Here is a 13,768-nt window from a genome sequence, read left to right on the forward strand (position 1 = left end):
GAACAACAATTTTAATTTTATTATATTAATTATTAATAATAGGTCTATTGTACCTATATTTATAAATATAAAATATAATTATAAATATATATATATATATAGGTGTAAATCTATATAAAATAATATGGTTTAATATTATTATAGGTATAGCCGATATAGAAAAACTAAAAAGGATTACAAATTAAAAATAAATTATTTTAAATCTAATTTTCTTGACTTTTTTGCAAACTTATCAATTACATATTCATTTTTTCACCCATTGGTTAGTTCTTCCTATGTATAAAAACGAAAGATTAGTAAATCTACTCTGCATCATACTCAGGATTTAAGGTAGTTATTTTAGATAACTATCTTAAATCGTGACTATACATGATACATGGTGCGTAACTAAATCGTATTAATCTTAATGCGGCGCATTGTCGAAAATGATCTTTCATGTGTTGCTGATGAGTTTGGTATGGTTATTGCATCAAATGCATCTCGAATTAATTTGTAAAGGCCCAGTCATATTTTTAATATCATAATCTATGCTTTTAAACTTTTATATGAAGTTTCTAAAACATTGTAAAACATCAAAATCATTACTAAAAGAGCTTCTTTGTTGACCAAATTGTGTTGTGGAATATATCTACTTAACATTTAATAAGTAAAAACCAAATTGTAAAAAAAAATTATAAATTAAATATTAACAAGTCGATAAAGGCGATAGCTTATGATGTTTAGGTCCCAAATGCGTAATAATTTTATAAATAGATAACATATATATATATATATGTATATTTTTTTATATTGTATATATTGTACTAATATTACAAACTCAAATATCTAATATATATACATATATAGTATATATTTGTGCATTACCAATACAAACTTATTAAACTCGTTCTTATAAACGCAAAATTACACTTTAAAAAATATTTTTAGTTCAAAATAAGCTGGGGGTGTTAAGTACTCAGTTCTTAGTTCTCAGTTCTGGGTCATTCCCCAATTTACGATGTGCAATTCCTTCATTATTACTAATTATTCTATACTATATTTTTACTTTTTAGGCCTAGCTGGTTTTCGACTCGAGGTTTGTTTAATATCCTCTTCTAATTAAGTATTTAAACAGTAAAGCTTACATCGTAGTACCTACATGTATTTATATTTTATTATAGAATATCAGAGCATGTAACAGATGTGTCCCATTACAAAAAATCAAAAATTTAAAAGCGCCCACAAACCCCATTTCCAAAACTTTTCTATTATACGAATTCTAATTTTTAATTCATAATAATGAGTTGTGATAATGCAGAATAACGACTTGTGTCAACGCGTAATTTTGAGTTGCGTTATGTGATAATCACGAGTTTTAATTGATAATAATGAGTTGTGATAATCTATAATAATAAGATAAAAAAATATACAAGGTTGGCCCTTCAACGCTTCCGTACATCTTTAATCGTAGTTATCAATAAATTTTTCACCAGTTACCTTAGTTCGTGGTTACCACCTAACCAGTTATCTTTATTATCTATGTAGACGACAGGCATCAATTTTCAAGTTCAATTTTTAAATAATTTGAATTGTTTTAATGTATTTTGACCAACTTTCCGTTTGTAGTACTTAAGGTACAGATTTTAAAGATTTATCTATAGACAGTATAAAGTTACTTTTACATTTTGTATATATATTTAATCTTTGCTCAGTTTAATATGTCAGAATTATCGGTGAAGACCAATGATAATGTAACATGTTTTTTGGTATCTGATGAAAATCCAGAAATAAAATTTATACTACTGAACAGTGAACCTTTAATATTGGGTAGAACAAAACAGACTGGAATAGTCGATCAAAGAATGTCAAAAAATCAAAGTAAATTAAAAATAATTCTATAATACTACTTATACAGTTTAATATGAATTATGTTTATGTATGAAATCATTTATCATCTAAAAAAGAAAATGGGTTTATTCGTTTATAATCCCATGTATTGTTCCAGAAGTGATACAATTATAATGATGTGGATATACCAAACTATATAAGTGTCACTGTGATACCTCTTAAACAAACTGTAAAGTAGGCAAGATCCTCAAGAAAAATTGTTTCAATATAATTAAAATTAAATAATATTGGTTTCTAATACCCAAATAATTTTATTCACTACAAGTTTTTTGAAATTGATTTTAATAGTGATTGAAAAAATATCAATAGTACAAACTCAGAAAAAAACACACGGATATAAAAATCCATGGTTGTTCTATTATATAAGTTATTTTTGATTTACCAATATATTGTTTCAATTACATATAATGATTGTAGCATAATTTGTTACAACTTTAATTTGATATTATATCCATATAATCAAAAAAAAATTAACACATTTTTAACTTCAAAAGAAGCTACTGTAATACTCCAGCTGCCAAGCATACATTAATTGGTCAATATATGTGTTTAAATACCTACTGAAATATCCAATTTAAATTCAATGCATAAACCTTTCAATAAATAGTATTTTTATTACCTACCCGATTATTTATTATAATAATTATTATTTTAAATCCTGAGCTAAGCGATGAATATATTTATAATACTATATTAAAATTTCTAAAATCTTTTGGTAGGGTAGTTTTTTTGTTGTTGGGGAAGTCAGTGTATATTTTTTAGCAATTTGATTTTAGTGTCTATACCTATAATATTACAATAATTTAAGTTTATATTTTATTATAGGTACCTACTTTATAAATTGATATTTAATGTTTATTTTATTTACATAACTGGAAGAAAGAAGCTTATGTTCACAAATTTATTTAAAATATAATATTTAAAAAAAATTATTGTACTCACAGTTTTATTTTAAACTATACAAGTTTAAAATCTTATATCTCTAATTAAATTAAAATGTAGGTTAAGATAGTATATAAACTTAGTTCTTAATTAATATACTGACTTTACTTAAGTTTTTTAATTTTTTTAGTGAAATTTGTAGCTGACTATTCTACGGCTCGAGTATTGGTTGAACAATTAGGTAGCAACAAGTCAGCTGTTAATGATGAATCTATGATAAAGGGAGAAAAGAGACTATTGATCCACGGAGACAAAGTGGCATTGTTGTTTAAAAGCAATTATACATATCATTTAGATTTTGTAACACCTCCTACTTATGGCGTAGAATCCAAAAAAAGGACAACCAATTGTTTAGATAAAGAAATGTCACATAAAAAATCTCGCTCAGATTCTACACCTAAATGGGAATGTAAAGATAGTTCGTTAATGGTGTATAATAGTTCAAATATTGTTCATAAAGATAAAGTAAATATTCAATTAATTAATATTGTTAATTAAAATTCTTAATTTTAATGTTTGTATTTGATGTTCAAGATAGCAGCATTTGATTTGGATGGAACACTTATTGTAACCCGGTCTGGTAAAGTTTTCCCCGTTGATGAGAACGATTGGCAAATTCATAACCCTGAAGTTGTTACATCTATTAATAAATTGTCAAATGACGGTTACAAAATAGTAATATTTACTAATCAAGGAGGTATTTCAAAGCTTAAAGTAAATTTTGTAACATTTAAAATTAAAATTGAAAATATCTGCGAAGTACTCAAAGTACCCGTTCAAGTATTTATAGCCACAGAAAAAGATATAAACAGAAAACCTGCACCAGGAATGTGGAATATTTTGGTCTCTGATGTAAGGTTTTTTTTTATTATATAACTAAATAAATTACATTAATATATTTTTATTTTAGTACAATGGAGACGTATCAGTTAACATAGATAAAAGTTTTTTTTGTGGTGATGCAGCAGGCCGACCTGCTCGTTTTACATCTGATGGAAAACAAATTAAAAAAGACCATTCATGTTGTGACCGCTTATTTGCCATGAATATTGGACTCAAATTTTATACCCCTGAAGAATACTTTTTAAAAGAACCTACTGATGAATTGTATACATTACCAGAATTTAATCCAAATGACATTATGGCCAATATCCTCTTAACAGATTTAACATCCAAATTTTTGTTTTCTCCTAATCAAGAAGTAAGACCTCTTCAACATGGAATTTTTAATATTTTAATACAGTCTGTCTCACAGAAGAAAGATATTGTTGCGCTCATGTAAATGGCTATGAACTGGTGCTGGGCTGAATGTGGTATGTGTATTAGACTCAGAGTAGTGTAAGGATGCACATAAATACCCAGTTTTTGTTGAGACACATTACCTTTCTTTTATGAGACACTAAGACAGAGTATAATAATTAAATTAATTTTTAGATGATCATAATGGTTGGCTGTCCTGGTTCAGGGAAAAGTTATTTTGCATCAAATAATTTATTGTGTCATGATCATAATATGAAAATAATTAACAGAGATACACTGGGATCATGGCAAAAATGTGTTGCTGAAGCTAAAAAATACTTAAATTGTAATAATTGTAGTGTAGTGATTGACAATACAAATCCTGATATAGACTCAAGAAAACGCTTCATTGATGTAGCTAAAAGCTTAAAAATACCATGTCGAGTATTTTTAATGAATGTATCCAAAGATCATGGAAAACATAACAATAAAGTAAGCATAAATTAAAGTCACTTTTAACTTTTAAATAATTAAAATATTATGTAGAATCTGTACATTACTATACAGAAGTTTATTTTCTGTACAATTAGTTAGATACTATAAAAATAAGTTTAACAAATTGTGTATACAAATTCAGTGGCAGACTTAATGTAGAACGAGCAAATCTTTAGTGCGCATACTAAATTACTACTCAAATTACTATGCATATTTAAAAAGAGTGTTTCCTATATTATATTTTATTATTCATAAAACTGTTTTTGTTCATTGTTGTAAGATTCAAACTACTAACAAAACTCTTTTTGTATAAATTATTTAGTAATTACAGTAAAACTCCGATTATCCGGACTAATTAATGTCAAAGGTGGTCCGGATAAGCAAATACCCGGATGATTGACGTATGATATATCAAAAGTTATATAATTGTATGAATATATTGTATGTATGTATTTATTATTAATAAATATGTAATATAATTTAAAATTTGTAACCATAAACAAATAATTTTAATATATATTTAACTGAAACAAAATAAGCCTTAATTTAAAATATGTGACATAGTTTTAAACCAAAAAAAAGCTTTATTTTCTCGTCCGGATGATTGGCGTTCGGATAATCGGAGTTCTACTGTAAATATAAATATTAATATTTGCATATAAAAATAATCTGAAATTTTATAATTTTTTTTTAGTTTCGAGAATTTACTGATAAAAAACACCCATTAGTATCAGATGCCGCAATTAATTTTTACTTGTAAGTATAAATAAGAGTACTTTTAATTTATTGTACAATTAGATATAGCAGATATAAATTTAAAAAATATATTTATCAAATATTATTTTTTATCTAAAATAGTTGATTTATTTTGCATTTTTGTCATAGTCATAACTAGTCCTTTAAGTTAGGTGGTAGCCAAGAGGAAGGGGTCTAAAATACGTTAATAGCAATTTTTAATTAATTAGATTATTATTTATTGTTTGTATTAGTGTTAATTACTTACTCTTGATTCTTGAATTATTATTAATTTATATGAAACATTATATTTCTTTATATTGTGTGAGGGCAACATATTATGTTTATAGACACATACATTTATCCAAAAATTCTAGAGTGGCTGAAGCCCACCCAAGCCCTTCCCCTTAGTTTTGCCTATGATTGCTATACATTGTATAATTTGTAACTTTTAGTTGATTTATATCTGGTTTAAAGTAATAAACAATTTTTGATTTTTTAGGAGGATTACTTATTGATCCTAAAAAAGTAAAACCATGTTGGTTGCGATAAATTTTCAGTAAGAAATTTGGGTTGTTGTGTTAAAAAAATTGAGAACCATTGTTATACACAATGTTTATAACTCAATATAAAAATTGTAGAAGCCAGTCTGCTATATAATAATTTTCAAGTGTACTTTGTAAATCAATTAGTCGTTGTATTATATATTTCAAATTTGAATTGAATGATAAGCCATAGAAATATGCTCTGATATGAAATGGATAAACCAAATTATATCCGTCACAAATAAACTAAAAAAAATGATATACATAATGAAAGAATTATGTGAAATATTGCCTCTCAAAGATATCAGAACTATATACCTAACACTATTCGAGTCAATAGTATCGTATGGCATAATCGGATGGGGTGGTGCCTATTACAATGCCCTTCTACCGCTGCAGAAATGCCAAAACACTATACTCACTATACTCAGGGTCGCAAACAAAAAAAATTGTATATACCAAACCGAAAAACTATTCAAAGACTTTAATGTCCTCAAAATAGAACTCTTATACCTAAAAACAATCACTATACATCTGAAAAAACATAATCAATTGGATTCTATAAACCATGGGGTCAACATAGATATGCAGTTAGTAAATTTTCCTTAGATTGGCCCTTAAAAATTAGTTGCCGAAAAGTTTACTATTTTTTGGGAATACAGATACTTAACAATATGAATATGTGTGTAAAACTTAAAATTATATGTAACATACTAATTTAAAGCTTGTAATGTTACTAGAATTATTTATGTGATTTATTTATGAAAAACTCCTTATTTGTCTTTTAAAAATGTAATATGAACCTTAAAACAATAAGAATTATTTGTAATCTAAGATAACCCATGGGCCTCTACATGAGTTTTTCTCAGTGAGGCCCATTAATCTTTCGATATTAATTTAAATAAAATAAAATTGTATTAATAAAATAGTCAAGTTCTTTACATACTACTTTAGTTTTTTTTTATGTGACTCGAAAAAAAATAGTTTGAAATTTTCACAAAATGTTTATATTATTGTTTTCTATTTACAATAGGATTTTTAAAATATTTAAACTATTTTTGAGTTGCTTATTGACATAAGTGTAATTTTCAGTTTTTTTTTTTCATAAACATCGATTAAAATTTCTTTGCTTGTTAGAAATATTTGAAATTTTAATATAAAGCATTAAAGCTTATGTTCAAATTATGTTCAATATTATTTTATCATTATCATTATTTTAAATACATTTGTATACTTATTTTTCAGTTCAAAATTCCAAGAACCATCCAAAAGTGAAGGTATTGACGAAATAGTTAAAATAAATTTTGTTCCTCATTTTAAAGATCCTGATCATGAGAAACTATACAAAATGTTCTTACTTTGATATAAGTAATTTTTAAATTTTTGTTTATTTTATTATATAATTTTAGAACTTAAAAGGAAGAAATGTTATTTTAAGTATTAGTTTATAACAAATTATAAATATATAAATAACTTTTTGAAATTGTATCATTTTATATAATATAATACTATAGTATTTATAATAAGTGATATTATGAACTAAAATATCTTTTTTTTTATGTATGTCGCATACATTGTGCATGCCGCACACATCAAATAACATTTATATAACCATATAGGACCAATAAAAATCTAAGAATAAACTATGGACTCTATGGAAATAGATCTAGTGAGACGAGTGAGTGATAATCTCTTGTCCGAAAAATGATAAAAGTGGTAGAGTAGTTAATACAGTAGTTACTCAGTGATTCACTTGAGGTACGAATTTTAAGAAAAATTGAACTGCAAACAAGATATTTTTCAAAAAAAAAGTACTAAATCAACCAACCCTATCATCAATTGAGAGTTACACAAATTATAGTCATTGAAAAATTCTACATGAATTATTATTGTCTTTTGGCTTAAATTTTTTTAACATTTATTATTTTATGATACCTATATATATATTTGACATAATCAACATTTTTTGTATTTAATTGAACTATATTCTTTTAGTTATTAATTTATATTTAGTATTTACATAACAGACCAATTCAGTTTATGAAGAATTATTACAGAAATACATATATGTCTACAGTAACATCAAAAGTAAAAACCAATATTTTCAGCCAAATCACAGGAAATATTAACATTTAAATGATATTAATACTGAAAAAACATTTTATTAAAAAGGTATTATATAAATATGAGTATGAGTGGTAGTTCTGGATCGTGGACTATTCAGTGAAATTACGTGAATTGTTTAGATAAAAATCAATATAGACAATATAGTGAGATAAAATCATAAACTAGTCATGATTCATAATCTGCAAATATTCAAATATGGGGGACGCAATTCATCTCATTCATTCATAGTGTATGAGTGTATGATTCAATAAATTGAGTATAATCTATAAATCATAAAAAAATACCTAGTTAGGTATAATTAGGTCATAGAATATGATGTAGATACTCAATCCGATGACTAATGAGAGAATACACCGTGGCCACCTAGTGAAATCAGTCTCGATGGCAGGGTTTCGCATGAGGATGCGTAGAATACTGGATATGCGCCGTATTCTCTTGCTGGACGGAGTCTATGATATAATATTATTAATAATTGAATTCCAACATTGTTTTAATCAAAGCACGAAGCCCAACTGGTACACATTGAACTTACATGATTTTTAACTTTGGGATCCGATTGTTCCATTTATAGATAACTCGGCTTAACCGATATAAGGTAATTCAATCTAACGCCAAATTTAACTAGTTATTTTTGTAATTTTTATTAGAATTGTAAATATAATAATTAATAATATTTTTTATAGATTACAAAAATTTATTTCAATTAGTGATAATGATAAATGCTTTGATTAATTGGGTACTTATAGATTTTTATAGAAACCATTTCACTATTATAGCTTTTTATTCAGTTTCGTAAAAAAATTTGAAAGCCTTTTATCGTAGATCGGTGGGTAACCGGTAGATTATTTTAAATCGTGGTCTACTATCTACACTACTTATATAGTTATATGCAGGCACGTATACAGGGAGGGTTCAGACCTCCCCCCAAATTTTTTTATTTTGTATACGTGCCTAGTTATATACTTATATGTGGCATAGCAAAATAAGCCCTGTACAGGGCAGGCTAGGTAGGTCAATAAAACATTATTTTGCTGTGTGATATCCAAAATAACTGTAGAAAACGAATTTGACATCAAAATTAATATTTACCAACGATATTTAAATTATTGGTTTTGTTAAAAACTTATAGATGTATTACATGCATTTTACATTATTTTCAATTTTTCATATAGGTTATGTTTTGTCACCTTGTTGATAATTTTTCCTGAATACTTATACGAAATTATAAAAAAAAAATCTCAAAATTATTGTTAAAGATAAATAAAAAAATAATATATTAGTATACTGTAACTAATTAACAGTACCGAGTAGGTGCTCGGTATTTATATAAAATAATTATTTTACAAATTTACGATCGAAAATATAAGCGTAGTATCTATTATATTATTTATAAAATATAATATTTATTTGTATGATATTGTAAAATTTTAGCTAAACTAGTTTACCAAAAAATGTAACTGTAGCATAAAAATTGTTACCTACCTACCTATTTTATTAATTGAGTAATTGAAGCATATCAATAATCAAATTATAAAGATGTATTTTACTAAATAATAATATCTAAATACCTATATTATGACCTATACCTATATTATGAAGTGTACTATCGCTATCATTATAATTAATAATAGTTTAAAAGTACAATTTATATACCTAATTACAGGCTGATTAAATTCGAATAATTTTTATTAGTCTATTAATTACTAATTTTTTTATTGTTAAATTGCCACACGAGAGTAAACTGTTTACATATTTCTATTCTCATGTGCAATTCTAATTAGACGTCTATCATAATAATAAATATGTAATAATAATATGTACGTTTGAAGCACGACTTAAGATGTATATCTAAAATCGTGGTTTGAAGTTTGAATTGTTATACTATATTATTTAAATTATAAATATGTGTGTACATTTAACATGGTAACCTTACTGCAAAGGATATTTCAAGAAATTTTCACATAGCAACATTATAGTATATAATAAAACACAAATACAAAATTTGGTAAGTAAAAACGGTTTAACAATATAAGTACCTAATATCTATTATTTATTTAAAATTATAGGATAATATGTTTGAAATATAAACGATTAGTAATATTTCAGAGTCTGAGTAGAGATATGAATATACTTTGTATTTTAATAATATTATAAAATAAAATTGAATAAAATAATCGAGAAAAACAAAAAAATTTAAATTAATTTTTTTTTACGTAAAATCACAATTAGACAAAATTGATTTTGTTATTTTAGTGTATCTCAAAACGAGTAACCTTATGTGCTAACCCCTAAATATTTGTTATTTTCATCAAATTGTTATGTTCGCAATTTTTATGAATGATAAAAGTATCAAAATATACTTATATATATTATATATAATATATACTCTTTTTGAGTTATTTTACGCATAACAGTTTAATAAGGTGCAATTAAAGTTAATATGTTAATATGTTAATACTGTAGTTCTAAATATATTAAAATAAATTAAATGAAAGTTCTTCATCTGCAAGATTTGTGATACGACGTAATATTGAAAAATAATATATGATATGATTTATGTAAATTCCATACGGAACTAAAAAAAACAAACTATAATATTTAAGATTTTGAATTTATAAATATAAAGACCTGGTGAATTAATTCAGTAATAATGGTAATTGTTGATTAAATAATCCTCATAATAATTATACAGGAACTTAGTTATTTTATATTAATTTCAAATTGAACTAATCGAAGTACCAAACATTAAATATTTAATTACAATAACAACATGTTGTAATTAAAATATGTCCTTAAATAACTGAATACAAAATTAAATAATTACTACGTAATATTTAATAAATCTAATTTAATTTATTTATATTAAGTCTAGGACTCAGATTCGTATGCATTTGTATATTTTTGGTAATCGATTATTCTAATGTTCTTTATACCATAAGTAAGCACAAAATATGTTTCATAAAAATAAGATTTTTTAGATAAATAAATAATAATAATCAAATGAGTAATTGAATATTTTTGTACCTATATTTAATTATTTCGAAAAACTCATTGTATTTATAAAATACGTTATGATTTAGAATATTAAAATATATATTTAAAATCCACTAGTTGACTAATGAACTAAAATATTTTACTGGGCAACAATAGATTTTTTTTTATGAAATCTAAAGATTTAAATTCAAAAATTATATAAGTATAATATTTGCGATAATGTTTAAAATTAAAATATGTTATATTATACGTTGCAATAAACATAGGTCAGTTATATAAATAATAATTATTATTTTGGCAACATTGTGCAATATTTTAAATTCTATAGAGTTTAATTTAAAAACAAAGAATGATACACTGTTTCTTTTGAAACTATAAGAACTAATAGCGATGATGTTTTTATAAGTTCTTAAAATAATCACATAATTATAAGATTACCATAAAACTCAAAATCTTGATTTTTACCAAGCATGTTACCAGATAAATTGTACTTACAAAAGTGAAGAATAATTTTGACGATATAATAAAAACTGCCAAATGTTTTATAGAATTATTTGAAAATAAAAATTGAAATGCATGAAAATCAAATTGATACTGTAGAGATTGCAAAAGAACTCCCAATAAGATGTAATATAAGTATAGAATATAGAACTATAATAAATCGTATGTTAGGAAAACTTACTCGAGATAAATGTATATTATACAATTGATAGGTTTTATGTTAGATTTTTAATCATATACTTAGTAAACAATTTTAAAACTGTTGAAAAACAGTTTCTAAAATTAGAATGTTTAAATCTCACAGGTTTAAAATCATTAAAGAAAATAGTGCTTTGTCAAATATACTAAAATAAATGTACTAACTATTACCCAATATTAGAGATAAACTTAAAGAAGAATTCGAATCATTTACTACATCATGAGCCATGGCCATTTATATCTAAAGCAGATTTGCATAATGCATTTTCTAACTTAACCTAACGATTATTTATAAGAATTTAATATTGAAGACGAATGGATAGATGTCGATCTTGATAACTTTGAAAAATAAATCAAAGACGAAGCATGTAAATTGTAAAGAATGTTTGAAATATTCCTTAAATAAACTTAGTTTAATATGTATTTACTAATTATATTACAGTACAAATAATTGTATATTGTTTATAGATACCTACTTACTTTTTTACTCATGCAAGTTACACGAGACCGTAAAATCAATGTCGACGCTAAAAGTTTTAAGGTGATTGGATGATCAATATATATTTTTAAGAATAGCTGGTTTTGGGTATTAAGTTTATAAAATTATAACATTTTAAGCCAATTATGTGTATATAATATACCTAATCAATTATTATGAACAATTTTATTAAAGATTGGCCATAAGTTTTTCTTACGTATAAAAAAACTCAACGGTATGCAATTTATAACAAAATATTTATTAAACAGAACATCAAACTTTACTAAAATTCTAAATTACGACAGTGCTTAACTTATGTATACTTGTATTACTTATATATATGTGTTATATCGTATAATATGGCACAATTTTTTTAATATCGTATAATTAATAATTATTTGTGAATTTTTAATCGTAGCATTTTAATTTTTTTTTGTATTTATTTATTATGCAAACATTGCAAACTATTACTAAATATTCTTATGAAAACTTTATTATGATAAAATAAGGATTTTTATTATACAAATAATACTGTTTTTATAATAATTCATAATTTGGTGTTAAAATATAGTATACTGTTCGTGTCTTTTTAGATTGATAGTTAATATTTTACCCTGACTTTTTTACTAAATTCTAATTTTATTTAAATTATTTATATGCATTAAATATATTTTATTCACAAATACTATAATTATCTAAATTAATATATTTAAAATCTTGTCCTTCAGAATCGCCTTATATTTATATTAAATGGTGATAAATTCGTTAAAATAAATTTATACATATATACATACACACATACAGATATTTTTTATTATATACTTAATTAGGATTTTATCCTTCCTGTATTCTTTGTATAATCTATATCAATAATTAATAATTATTATTACTATAGTATTATTGTTACTATTATTACCTATATTTGGGATCGAAATATTAGCAATCAATCGTAAATTTGAAGTACAGACCTATACATATGATATATTTTAGCTAAACGATATTGATGATAGAAAATGTAAATGTACATTTTAGGAACAAGACCTTGAAGAGAAATTAATTGAAGGGTATATGCTAATTAACAAAAATAAATTTAATATTAAGAATATAACTATCACTAAATAGCCAACTATTGTAATAAGTTATTTTGGAATTGTATATTTGTATTTAAAAGTTAGTCCGTTTATTGATTCGCATAAGTACTATAGATACAGCGATTTACAGTGATTTATTATAACTAATGGAAATAGTTCATAAAAGATTTTTCGTATTGAGAATAAGTTTCGACTTGGCTGCTGATACCTGCTAAAATTTCATATTTTCCTGTTTGTTATAATAAATCCTAATAAATAAGTAAATAAAAACTATCTATACATATATCTAATACATTATATTAAAAAAAGACTTGAATTCACTAAATACTAAAAGATTGTCAAATATACACTTGTGCAACATACAATTAAAAATATGCAGTTAAAAAAAAAGTAAATATATATAGATAATTATTACAATTCCTTTAAAACTACATTCAAATTTCATTTTTTTATGTACGTTTAATATGTATGAAAAACAATATAACTAATGCAGATCTCATTCTTTATTCAAAATTATTAAGTACCTTCCGAATAAA

General features: G+C 24.3%; 1 protein-coding gene across 2 annotated transcripts; it reads left to right on the forward strand.

Annotated features, from left to right (window-relative positions):
• Window positions 1-1,502: 1,502 nt before the first annotated feature.
• LOC113548162 (uncharacterized protein F21D5.5-like) lies at window positions 1,503-7,261 on the forward strand. 2 transcript variants are annotated; one of them, XM_026948889.1, is made up of 8 exons: window positions 1,503-1,613; window positions 1,692-1,857; window positions 2,960-3,294; window positions 3,364-3,681; window positions 3,740-4,030; window positions 4,264-4,560; window positions 5,258-5,319; window positions 7,089-7,261. In XM_026948889.1, the coding sequence occupies exons 2-8, from the start codon at window positions 1,698-1,700 to the stop codon at window positions 7,204-7,206; spliced, it is 1,581 nt and encodes a 526-aa protein (XP_026804690.1). In that variant the 5' UTR covers window positions 1,503-1,613; window positions 1,692-1,697; the 3' UTR covers window positions 7,207-7,261. The 2 variants fall into 2 exon arrangements, with proteins under 2 accessions (XP_026804690.1, XP_026804689.1); XM_026948888.1 differs by having other exon boundaries at window positions 1,524-1,857.
• Window positions 7,262-13,768: the final 6,507 nt, after the last annotated feature.

Source organism: Rhopalosiphum maidis, chromosome 1 (genome assembly GCF_003676215.2).
Source record: "Rhopalosiphum maidis isolate BTI-1 chromosome 1, ASM367621v3, whole genome shotgun sequence".
Classification (NCBI taxonomy): domain Eukaryota; kingdom Metazoa; phylum Arthropoda; class Insecta; order Hemiptera; family Aphididae; genus Rhopalosiphum; species Rhopalosiphum maidis.

Coding starts and splice junctions, on each gene's coding strand:
- LOC113548162 (XM_026948889.1), top strand. CDS start 1,698: ATGTCAGAATTATCGGTGAAGACCAATGATAATGTAACATGTTTTTTG. Junction 1,858..2,959: donor AAGAATGTCAAAAAATCAAA/GTAAATTAAAAA, acceptor TAATTTTTTTAG/TGAAATTTGTAGCTGACTAT. Junction 5,320..7,088: donor GCCGCAATTAATTTTTACTT/GTAAGTATAAAT, acceptor CTTATTTTTCAG/TTCAAAATTCCAAGAACCAT.